This window comes from Triticum urartu, chromosome 5A, assembly GCF_056163025.1.
Source record: "Triticum urartu cultivar PI428250 chromosome 5A, HENAU_Tu73, whole genome shotgun sequence".
Taxonomy (NCBI): Eukaryota; Viridiplantae; Streptophyta; class Magnoliopsida; order Poales; family Poaceae; genus Triticum; species Triticum urartu.
Genome location: NC_141877.1, coordinates 463,923,906 through 463,936,124, shown reverse-complemented (window position 1 = coordinate 463,936,124; position 12,219 = coordinate 463,923,906). Strand labels below are relative to the sequence as shown.

Here is a 12,219-nt window from a genome sequence, read left to right as displayed (position 1 = left end):
GTGTGTGTGGGGGGGGGGGGGGGGGGGAGCGAACGAAATTGGGTGCTATCATATTTGTTTTCACAGAATACAGAAATTCCGAAAATGAATATGGAAACAGATACTACCAGAAACGGACACAGAGCGAATACAAATCGGATATGTAAACAGAGATAGGCATTGATCGAAACTTTAAAACCCTTGAATCACAAAGAAATACACAGAAAACCAAACAAATTTAATAAGTTGTTAACATGGCTACAAAATAATATCATCTTAGCAACTTCACGTAGTATTGTAGTAGTATCGGACAATTGCATATAGGGTCAAGTTGAGTACATGTGTGGTAGTAGAAGTTGGGCCTTAGATCCATTCTACTAATTGTGTCACTGTAAAGCAGCTATAGGTCTATAATAAAAATAAAAATTCTATATCCATGGAAACTGAAAGTTTCGTTTTCATGCATGTTTCACCGAAAAACATTGTTTTGTTTTTGTTCCCGTTTCCGCATAAAAAATTCCATTTCCACTTCCGTTTTGCAAATTTCCGTTTCCGTTTTCATATTTCCTCTCCGTTTCCATTTTTGCTCCGGACAAACGGAAAGTTTCCACTCCATTTTCATCCCTAATCCCACGTGACCGTTTTCATGGCTATCCTCAAATCAAAACCCCATACCACTAAAAAAACTTCAAAAAGATCGTACCGATCTTCCAAAAAATATAGAAGCACCACTGGTTAAAAAACGTGTGCTAGTAATGATTGACGCATGTAACGCTGTCGATCGATGTGGCGTCCAGATAGGCACGATCGCCGGGCGAGAACCGGATAAGACTCCTGCCGGGGCGGGCGTGGACGCTGACGTGCACCCCTGGCTGAACGCTGGCGGCGATGATGCCACCCCGTCACTGGCCCGTGCCACGTTCGCGCCCCCCACGGAACCAGCTCATGAGCAGCCCAAGAGGTGGCCGCGGTTGGTGGTCGGACGTGGCGACCTGCCGGCCGCCGGCCGCCCGAGCCCCCGACGCTGACGGCGACGGGCATGCAGTTCTTATCCAGGGAGGCCAGACATGTCGACATACTCAACGGTCAACACGATCGAGCAATTTTGTACATTTGCCGCGCACGCCATGACGTGCCCCGCGCAGAAATTTCTCCCCGTGACAGGTCCTGCCGCCGCCGTGACCCTCGGCGCCGGCGGCCTCTTGATCGGACGGGCCCGGCCGCCGGGGGGAACGTGAGAAGGGTAAAAATCGATCTCGTTTCCCTGTCAATGCACGCCCGCAATGGCGGGTGGCGCCTCCCCGGGATGCAACCGTCAAGTGCGTGCGTTACCTGGAGCTGGCTGATCCGGGCAAGACGCGACCGCTCTCGCCGGGGCGGCCCGTCGCGCCACCGCCGGGGCAGGCCGGCTCGCTTAGCCCGTCGGCATCTCGCTGGGATTCCCGTGTTTGTATTGGGGCTCGTCGAATCTTTCTTCTTTCAGGCGGTAGGAGCTGCGATCAGCAAGCCGAACTGTACCGGCGAATCACGTCGCGTAGCGTCTCGCGAGTATCCAGCTGCCGTCGTATCATCAGCAACCGATCCAACGAGCTGTCTTTCTCTTGTTGCACCAATGCTGATCCGTACACGCTAGGAGCTTCACGCCTTGATCTGTTCAACTAGTAGTAGGAGTAGTAGCATGAACATGTACACATGATCCGTACACGTGCACTGAATATTCAGTGATTGATTTGGTGTGCCGCTGTCATGCCCAGTTGCCACGATCCGGGGCTATGGTAGCGACTGATGCATGCGCGAGTGCCGCCTTATCCTGTCACGTAGACGCAGTGCAGGTATCCCCTGTCCGGGCTTCAATTCGAACCCAACGCCTGGTATGTCTTTGCAGGCGCGTCGACAAGATGGAAACAGAAGCTCGATCAATGCTTCTACAGGAGCTGTACGTGTGAGTTTTAGGATGCCTCCACGACGCCAGGCGCATGGCACGTCGGTGGTCTGCTCCTGCTCAAGGATCCAGCTCGCCGGTCGGCACCGCTAGCGGTCGACGTCGGCCCGATCGTCGGTACAATAACTCGGGCGACGTTACGTACGACAAGTCCGAATCGCAACCTCCTGGACGGCTGGACCGGACTACGCCGGCCGGATGCGGCCTGCCGCGGGTCGTCGCGCGCCCGGAACCACAACACATCACCGGAGCGGAGGCGACCGCACGCACGCACAGGCCAAATCAACAGCGAACAACTTGGCTACGTACGTAGTACCGGGTGGGGGTGGCAAAGCCCAAAGGATCTCATCACCTCTGCAACTCTGCGAACTGCACACGGCAGCTTGGAACGAGAGTCCGTGGGTGGCTACGGATCACTCTGCCGAGTTTCCGTCCATCGGCTGCAGGTAAACTGGAGCAGGGCGTCATTAGCGCGTGTTTTATCCTTCGCTGCTAGAAAAAGGGCTATAGATGAAATGAATACTAATGACGCATCTGACATGTGCTGCGTCATTACAATATAGTAGTGACGCACCATGTGCAGGTGCGCTATTAGGGTGGAAGACATTAATGACGTACCAGATACATGATGCACCATTAGTAATATTTTTTTTTCAAACATACTAATGGCGCATCATGTAGACAGTGCGCCATTACTAGTGTGCGTCATTACTAAGTTTTTTTCTCCTAGCTAATGGCGCACCGTCAGGAGGTGCGCCATTAGTAATCTTCCCCCTAGCTAATTCGCCCAATTCCTTCGTCCCTCCCTCCACTTCTCCCTCTCGCTCCACACCCGCTCCGACGACCCCCGCGCCCCGCCTCGCCGTCTCGGTCCTCGCCGCCGACCCACTACGCCGCCGCCCGGTCTCCTCCACCCGTAAGCCCCCCTCCTCCTCCGCCCGTCCATCGCCTTCGGCCTCCTGCCCCACCCGCCGCCGCCCCACCCGCTGCTACGCCGCCATCGTCGTCGTCCTTGACCTCCTCTCCCCTTCTCTGAAGAAGCACTGAATTTTTGGCCCCTCTCTCTCTCACGCTCGCTCGGCCCCTCTGTTAGGTTTTCCCCCACCCCACCCAAGCGCGCCGCCGGCTGTCTCCCTCCTCCAACTCCGACCCCTCCACGCCTCGCCGCCGGCGCCGCCGTCCCCCGACTCCGCCCCGCCCTCACCGCCTGACGCCGGTGAGTTCCTCGTCTCTCTGTCTCCTCTCTCGTGTGTACTGCTCTAGTGTGAACTGCTCTAGTGTGAAACAATTTTGTATGGTGCTGACAATGTTGTTGGTACTGTCAATGCTTAGTGTGATTTTGTTGGTACAGCCAATGATCCTGCTAGTGTGAATTGGCTGCTGCTGCTAGTTCGGTTGCCTGATGTGCTTCTGTATGGTGCGTGGTAGATAGTGGCTACTGTGACATCAGATTAGCAATTTTTGGACGACGACATAACTGAATTTTTGGTCTAACACCAAGATCTCCTACTCCTGATCAATTAAACGAAACCCACTGTTGACTGTACCAATTGAACAAAGCTGCGGGGTACATTATGTTAAAGATTTCCTACTTTAGTGATTTTTAGGAAGAGCACTTAAAAAATTTAGTCAACATTGATTTCCTACTTTAGTAAAAAATTGTTTGAATTAGTTTTAGTGCAACAGAGGCAACTCAGAGTTTGAAAATGGCATTAAAGGAATTTGTTTTGGGGGTAAATTCTATTATGAAATAATTCCTACTGTTATTTAAAATATAAATGAAATGATTTGGAACACCAAGCAAGAGTTATGTTTCAAGTTGCTGAACCTTTTCATATATATTTGTATGCACATGTAGATATCTGGAATACACAATATTCTAGAAAGTATGCAATCATAATTCGTTATTTTGTTTCCAATAAAATATTATTCATATTTGGCTGATAGTAATTGTGCTATTAGATTTGTCCAAAACCATTTAAATTACCTATAATAAATACTAAAATCTAAGAATTGGACTTCTGGACAAGGTGTTGTATCATAAGTATGTGAAATTGTATTTACTATGAAACAGAAGCCTTGTGTTCAAACATACAAAGCATAAAAAGGTGCACAACGGGAACATCAGTTGCTAAGTGACATAAGCATTTCTTTTGTTTAGTGACAACGAGTGATCTAAGGCAATTGCATTGTTGTTACATGTTCATACAAAAGATTAACGATCAAAATATACTCATGGGAGATTTCATAAAATATATTTTAGAATTGGCGGAGTATTAAAATATAAGGAGATATAAGTATTTTTCATAGCAAATCTGAGTGCATAACTAGTCGTGTATGTTAGTTACCGACGTTCCTTTTTGGTGCAGTTGACCAGCTTGACCGAAAAACATATCGTCCACCTACTTAAAAATATATGATTTTATCTGTCGAGAGGGACACACATTAATACCAAAAAAATAGAAGAAAGGACATTGATTAACAACAGTTTGGAGAATATTCAAACTAACATTCAAAGCACATAGTATTGTAGAGGCCCCTCACTAGCAAGACACTATTCTGATTAGAGACTAATACAGATTATCTTATCCTAAATTGAAGGATACTATCCTTATAACTATCCATGATTATTTATGTCTCTAGCATTACCAATTGATAAAATGTGGAGGAACCTATGGAAAATGGCCAATGCTACTAGAATGACACTATATTTCTGTGTTTTTTCTACTCCCGTGTTCTAGAAATCATGTGAATCGAAGAGGGCGATTGGTAAGTAGCTTGATCAACGATCAATCCTCTCTCGCTCCATGACCATAACCATACTTAGTACAAGCAATGTGATGAATCGGTGGCTAGCTGGCTTATGAATGTGATAGTTTGTCCCCGCAGCAACAACTAGCGCTCCCGTTGTGTGTCGGTCCAATAACGTCTGGTTTTGAAATCTGCCGGGGAGCGGTTTAACAAATTTTTCGCCGGTTTTAGGAAGGTTCTAACCGTTTCTCTCCTTTTGCATGTTTTCTATGTGTTTTATCTATTTTCTTTCGATTTTCCTTTTTTCTATTCTTTTTTTCCTTTTCTAAACACATGTCTAGTTTTCTGAATACATGCCGGCATTTCTGAATACATATTAAATGTTTTTCAAATACATGTTCAATATTTTTTTGATACACGTAGAATAGTTTCGAAATACACACTGAACATTCGTGAAATGCACATTGAGCATTTCTAAAGTACTCATTGAGCATTTTATTTTCAAAGGAAATGTGAACATTTGTAAGTGTTACAAACATTTTTAAAAATGACATGAAGATTTGTCTTGAATGTTACAATTTAAAAAAAGTGTTACAAACATTTTTAAAAACGTGTTTTCTAATTTTTTCCTTTCGCAAGAGTCACAGTTTTGTTTCCGCGAGAGGCACGGGTGTTCTTTCACGAGAGTCACGACCGTGCCTCCTCGGAAACGAAAAAACCCGCATTTTTTCTTCTTCTTTTTTCTTCCGCGAGAGTCATGGTTTTACTTTCGTGAGAGGCCCGACCCATTCCGGGGTTTCAACCATTTTGCTACCCACAAAACCCATTCTTGTCGATCAGCAGGTGTTCCCTTGCCGAGGGGATGGGATTAGTATTGCTGTTGTATCTTTTTCTGAGGAGATCATTCTTATCAACTACTACTACCAGCTTAATGCAGCAGGATGTCGTGTCGAATGTTCTTGTCCATCATCACCGAGAGTGATAAGATGACAGGGAAATGTGTCAATAATAAAGGCAATGCTTGGGACGTTCTGCGGCTTGCTATTCATCATGCAATTGGTTATGGAGTGGCAATCATACTATCCTGCTCCTCATATGCTTATCATCATCATGGTCATGGAGCTGCTTATATATAACCCAATTCACATTAGCTAAATGTCAATCGACTGACTTTAACTAATGGGTCAGTCGATCTTGAGATTCCCGAAGAAATTCGTCAGAGAAAGGCCGGAGGGGATAAAAGAGAGGGAAGGGGCTCGCTGGAGGGCTACCCCACTATCTATCTTAAAGTTTAGGATGGGGACGGTGGTGTGGGGCTTCGCCAGAGAAAAAACTCGACCGATGCAGGAGGGGCCTAGAGGGATGGCCGGGGGCGCGGGAAGACCGACGGTGGGGGTGGCCCCGGGGAGGGCGAGGCGGCGGTTCAGCCGGTGTCACATTTAGAGGGTGTAAGAAGAAGACGTATGAAGGTAGAAGAAGCAATCTGTCGTTTATTTTCCATTCAACGGTTGAAACGCATCGATCCAAATTCATTTTTCAAACGACTGACATCTGGCCATTCCCAACCCAATTACAGTTTGCCGGTGATGTACATCCCAACTCTCCCTTGTGGTTTCAGAAAATGTGCACCAGATGATTTCAGTATATTCACATGGAAATGGAACCGCTCGATACAAATTAGATAATATAGATACAGAAAAGAATATGACCACCCCATATCCTTCATGAGGCAATGACACTGACTATACACTGTACAACAACCTCAATATCCTCCTACTAGATACTACTAGTGACCTACGGTCTACAAATTGAAATGTTCAAAAAATCCAACTGAATTTTCGGTAGTACGTTCCTATACCTTCTGATCCATGCCAAAAACCGCAACACCTGCATCAAATCAAGGGAAGAACCAGGATTCAGTAACAAAGCAAGAGTAGAAAGTACTTCACTAGTGTTGAAAACATTCTTATATTATGAGACAGAGGGAGTAGCTCTGTAGATTATCTTATTCCAGAATCTGAATTCCTGGATGCGCAGGAGCTGTAATAAGCAAGCAGTAAAATTACCTAGCGTTGGCAGCAGGAGCGTGAGAGCGGCAACGCCGACGATCTTGATGGGCATGCCGGTGACCACCATGTCCTTGATGGTGACGTACCCGGTGCTGAAGCCGACGGAGTTGCCGGGCGACCCGGTGGGCAGCAGGTAGGAGAGCTGCGCGCCGACGGCGCCGGGCACCATGAGCAGCAGCGGGTGCACGCCGATGCTCCTGCCCAGCTCCGCCAGCAGCGGCAGCACCAGCGTGGTGGTGGCGTCGTCGGAGGTAAACTCGGTGATGAGGCCGCTGAAGACGCACGCTACGGGCGCGACGGCCAGCGCCGGCGCGCCCCGCAGGAATCCCAGCCACCCGGCGAGGATGTCCGTCAGGCCGCTCGTCTTGAAGCCGTCGGCGATGGCGAACCCCGCGCCGAGGAGGAGGACGATGTGCCACTGCAGCCTCCGGCACTTGGCCCAGTCCATGAGCTTCTCGCCGTCGCTCTTGCCGCTCGGGATTATGAAGAGCAGCGTCGCCATCATGATCTGCATTGCGCCCAGGTATATAGGTGTGCCGTGAGCTCGTGTGACAGCTTGTTCCTGAGGATTGATCGGAAGTTTGCGCGATGCTTACAGTGACCGTTCCATCGCCGACATTGCCGTGGAAGAGGACGGACCACCCGGGGATGTCGTCTGTGATGCTCCTCGTCATCCACAGGACAATCAGGCCCTGCGTGAATCAGCAGCCATTGATCCATTCAGTTCTGCTGCAATAACATTGAACTTTTTACTGATTGAAAATGTACAAACTTACCCCGAAAACGGCAAGAACCATCTTCTCTGCAAAAGCCATTGGACCTGGCACCAATTGAATGAAGATCCCGATCAGATAACTAAACGCTGGAATCAAACTTGAACGGTTGCCAACAGTCCAAATGTTTGACCAAGAGTTCGTCCAAAATTCAAAGTGCAGAGAGAGACAGAGAGAGAGAGAGAGAGCAAGAAAGATGACGTACCAAGCAAGCTGAGCTCCCTCCTGAGATGGGTGCGGTCAAGGTAAGCGGAGAGCGCCGTGCCGGTGTTGCTGGAGCAGTACATGAGGCAGAGCGTGGCCCAGAGCGCGGCGAAGAGCAGGAGCGACATGGGGAGGCCGAAGGACATCCAGGAGCTGAAGGTGATGGGCTCCTGCTCCGGGAAGTAGGTGGACCACATCCCCACCAGGATGATGTTGGCGCCCGTTCCCGTCAGCGTGGCCATCCCGCCGATCGCCGAAGCGTACACGACGCCGAGCACCACCGCCTTGGAGAAGCGCCTGAACTCGCGCGCGTCGGCGCCGGCGGCCGCGTCGCCGGGGAGCCTCTGCAGGATCCCCGTGGCCACGGGCATCATCATGACGGTGCAGGGCGTGTTGTGGATCCACATGCTGATGAACATGGTGGTGCCGCAGATGCCCAGCAGCAGCAGCGCCGGCTTCACCGGGTCCCCGCAGAAGAGCGACGTGATCTGCGCGCCCGCCGCACGATGTCAGTACAGTACTAGTGTGAAAGAATCAGTCAGTCGCGCGGTGCTACTCCATGATGAACGTGCGTACGTTGAGCGCCAGGCGGCGGTGGATGTTGTAGTGCTCGATGGCGAGGGCGAGGATGAAGCTGCCGAGGACGAGGGAGATGACGTCGTCCATGTAGGACTTGGCGACGGCGTCGGCGGAGGAGACGCCGAAGACGGGGAAGAGGAAGAGCGGCGCCATGGACGCGACGGCCAGCGGCACGGCGTCGGTGATCCACCAGATGAACACCCACGCCAGCACGCCCAGCATGTTGCGCGCCGCGGCGTGCTCGGGGCCCAGGTCGACGAGCGCGCAGATCAGCGCGGCGGCCAGCGGGCCGGCCGCGATCGACAGGTACCCGTTGGCGAGCAGCGACGCGACGAGCGGCGGGCAGGAGGAGCGGCGGGCGTCGCCGTCCGCCGTGATGTCGTGCAGGGGCAGCAGCGACCTCGTCACGTCCTCCGAGGAGCTCTCCCAGTGGCCGCCGCACCGCGGGTCCATGGCCGGTCGGATAGAAGAGATCGTTATGGGTTGCTTTCCTTCCGCCGTCGATGATCTGCAGCCAGCCGCGCGCGTTCTTGGTTGCTTCTTGAGGTGTGATGTGGTGTCCAAAAAGTTTGGATGTTCTTATAGGCGCGGGAACACGACACTGCTGTTCGACTGGAAACTTGGCACGCGAGTTCGCCTCGTGATTTTTACTGTGTTGAAAAATGCATGGCCAGACAAGTTCGAAAACGAAAGCAAATAATGCATGCAAGCGGCAGGTCCAAGTGTCCGAGCGACCGGGCGAGAGAAGCTTCAGCTCTGACAAGTCGTATCACGCCGCCACGTCAGATACATACAGAAATACATACTACTCGAATTACTTGTCCTGCGTGACCATTTTCATGGCTATCCCCAAATCGAAGTTCCACACCGCTCAAACAACACTTCTACTTCAGAAAGATTGCAGTAATGATTGACGCATGTGGATCGATGTGGCGTCCAGATAGGCACGATCGCGGGGCTAGAACCGCTCCTGCCGGGGCGGCCGTGGACGCTGACGTGCACCCCTGGCCCGTGCCACGTACGATCGCGCCCCCCGTGGAACCAGCTCATGGGCAGCCCAAGAGCTGGCCGCGGTTGGTGGTCGGACGTGGCGACCTGGCGGCGGTCGGCCGTCCGAGCCCCCGACGCTGACGGCGACGGGCATGGAGCTGCACGGCGCGCGCGCTCTTATCCAGCCGCCAGACACGTCGACATACTCAACGGTCAACACGACCGAGCAATTTTGTATTTGCCGCGCACGCCATGACGTGCCCCGCGCTGAAATTTCTCCCTGTGACAGGTCCTGCCGCCGCCGTGACCCTCGGCACCGGCGGCGTCTGGACGAGCCCGCCTGGATCAATGCACGCCGGCAATGGCAGGTGCGCCGCCGCGGGTGGCGCCTCCCCGGGATGCAACCGCGTCAAGCGTGGTACCTGGAGTTGGTCCCTGTCGCAATTGCGATTACTCATCATTGGCCCGTACGAGTGCCCGATCGGCATTATTGCTGGCTGATCCGGGCAAGACGCGACCGCTGTCGCCGGGGTGGGACGTCGCGCCACCGCCCGGAAGGGCCATGTTTCCCGATCCGCGCAGGCCGGCTCGCTTAGCCCGTCGGCGTCTCGCTGGGATTCCCGTGTTTGTATTGGGGCTCGTCGAATCTTTCTTCTTTCAGGCGGTAGTAGTGTCTGCGATCAGCAAGCCGAACTGTACCGGCGAATCACGTCGCGTAGCGTCTCGCGAGCAGCTGCTGTCCTATCGTGACTTCGTGAGCGATCGAACGAGCGAGCTGTTCCACCAATGCTGATCCGTACCGTACACGTTAGGAGCTTCACGTACACTAGGAGCCTAGGTAGGATCGAACCTTATTTTATTTCAATCAAATTAAGCCACGTACATAGGAGCACGGATGGTAGCGACTAATGCATGCGCTGCCGCCTTATCATGTCACGTAGACGTACTGCAGGTATCCTCTGTCCGGGCTTCAATTCAAACCGAACGCCTGATATGTCTTTGCAGGCGCGTCGACAAGATGGAAACAGAAGGTTGATCGATCCATCTGTGTCTCAGTAGCACTCACGGTTCTACAGAAGTTGTATTTGTGAGTTCCAGCTAGGATGCCCCGACGACGCCAGGCGCATGACACGTCGGCAGTCTGCCGCTGCTCAAGGATCCAGCTCGCCGGTCGGCGCCGCTAGCGGTCGACGTCGGCCCGATCGTCGGTACTGTGAAAGTAAAAATGATTGAGAGAATGAACTTCTTATTTTATTGATTGAATAGTAGGGTATTTATACCCCTGTTACAAGGCGGTAACTACATAGGCGGTAACTAGCGGTTGCTCATCTACACAACCGACCTAAGCATGGATTATTAGAATTTAATTAATCCTTAACACTCCTCCTAATCTATGCTTCACTAGGTGAGTATGCATCATCTTGATAGACTCCTAATATATGGCCGCCCTTGAGAATGTTCATCATCTTCATCTTGAGAAATCCTTGTATAATTATTAAAGTCTTCTCCAAAAACTCTGTGGGAAAAATATGAGGAGAATAGTGTAGATATGTTGCTAAAACTCCTTTAAACCCAGTGGGAAAAATAATAAGAAAAAAATGATGCAACATATAATGATTATCGTCTCTTGATAACTCATATGAGAAAAACCTTTGAAGAAGGAGAAAAATCATTGGTGAGTTTAGAGAACAATAAATATGCTTTGTATACTTTCCTTTAAAAACCCCAATGGGAAAACTTAAAAGTATTGCATATTATCTTAAAAAGATATTGCCTCATTAAAAACCATTATGAGAAACTTTGAGAGAAAACTCATAAGGGAAAAGAGTGCAATCTGATATGCCATCGAAAACTCCCTTAAAACTCAGTGGGAAAAATATAAGGAGAAAATGATATGGCATATACATACACTTGTGTTTATATTGTCTCGTTAAAAACCTTTTATGAGAAACCATTAGGGAAAAACTCATGAAGGGAAAAAGAGTACAATATATGCAATCTAATGATTGTTAATGGGTTATGCTTTGGAAGAATACTCCCCCTGAACTTTGCCAATCTGGAGGATGTCTCATATCAATTACATTGACATGATCATGACATTAGGAATAATCCGTTGGATTTTCCAATATTTTGTTTGCAAATTGTTTCCTCGCTTTCTATAATTCATGAGGATAAGTGATCTCGAGCAATGTGCTTTGTGATATTGCTCTTCATATAACCTGTATGTATTGAGTAACACAAGTGGTAGCATCTTGATAAATCAAGTTATGTTATTCTGATGAATCTCAACCACATGGTTTTGAGTGTGGTTAATCATTCTGCTAAGCCAAGCATATTTCCAATGCCTTTATATAAATCAATTATATCAGAATGATAAGTGGAAGTAGTCGTTAAGTTCTATTTAGATGACTTTCATAAGAAGGCTATTCCATCAAATTCAGTCATTGATATGGCTTTGTTGGGATCAAGTAAAGAGCCAATATCATATATGATATGATGGTCAAATCTTGGTTTTCCTGATGGAATTGTCCAAGATTTATTGTGAACTTGGGATATAACTCAATATTCCTCATATCGACCATATACGTTTTGTTGGTATGATATATCCACATTGAACTTCTCATATATGTTTTGGATATATGTAGACTGATATGTATTCTTGAGAGAATGCTCAAGTTGTAAACTTAAGCTAAATTTGGTTTAATCCAAATTTTCCGCCTTGAGATGATTTTGTGTATGTTTAGGTCTTGTATAGACATTGATGATGAAGTCATTGATATACACTAAGTGATATAAGGAAATAAAATTTGGGATTCCCTTATTAACACATAAGCAATCATCATTCTTTGAGTAATCCTTTTGAAGAAAGAACTCATTTAGTCGGTAGTACCATATGATTTCCGACTATTTCAAGTCATAGAGTGACTTATGA

The 12,219-nt window shown here is 49.0% G+C and overlaps 1 protein-coding gene across 1 annotated transcript; it reads right to left on the bottom strand.

The window, feature by feature from the left end:
- Positions 1 to 6,284: 6,284 nt before the first annotated feature.
- On the bottom strand, positions 6,285 to 8,867 carry LOC125509690 (tonoplast dicarboxylate transporter). Its single transcript, XM_048674714.2, has 6 exons — positions 8,295 to 8,867; positions 7,720 to 8,206; positions 7,518 to 7,561; positions 7,338 to 7,433; positions 6,739 to 7,249; positions 6,285 to 6,559 (listed from the first exon to the last, which is right to left on the bottom strand). Exons 1-6 carry the CDS (start codon positions 8,748 to 8,750, stop codon positions 6,525 to 6,527), a joined length of 1,629 nt encoding a protein of 542 aa, XP_048530671.1. The 5' UTR covers positions 8,751 to 8,867; the 3' UTR covers positions 6,285 to 6,524.
- Between the last annotated feature and the right edge of the window lie 3,352 nt (positions 8,868 to 12,219).

Excerpts from the sequence above, each read along its gene's own strand:
- LOC125509690 (XM_048674714.2), bottom strand. The coding sequence starts at position 8,750 with ATGGACCCGCGGTGCGGCGGCCACTGGGAGAGCTCCTCGGAGGACGTG. Across the intron at positions 7,562-7,719 it reads GAGGGAGCTCAGCTTGCTTG|GTCCAATGGCTTTTGCAGAG; the intron begins GTACGTCATCTT and ends AATTGGTGCCAG. Across the intron at positions 6,560-6,738 it reads GCTCCTGCTGCCAACGCTAG|GTGTTGCGGTTTTTGGCATG; the intron begins GTAATTTTACTG and ends GATTTGATGCAG.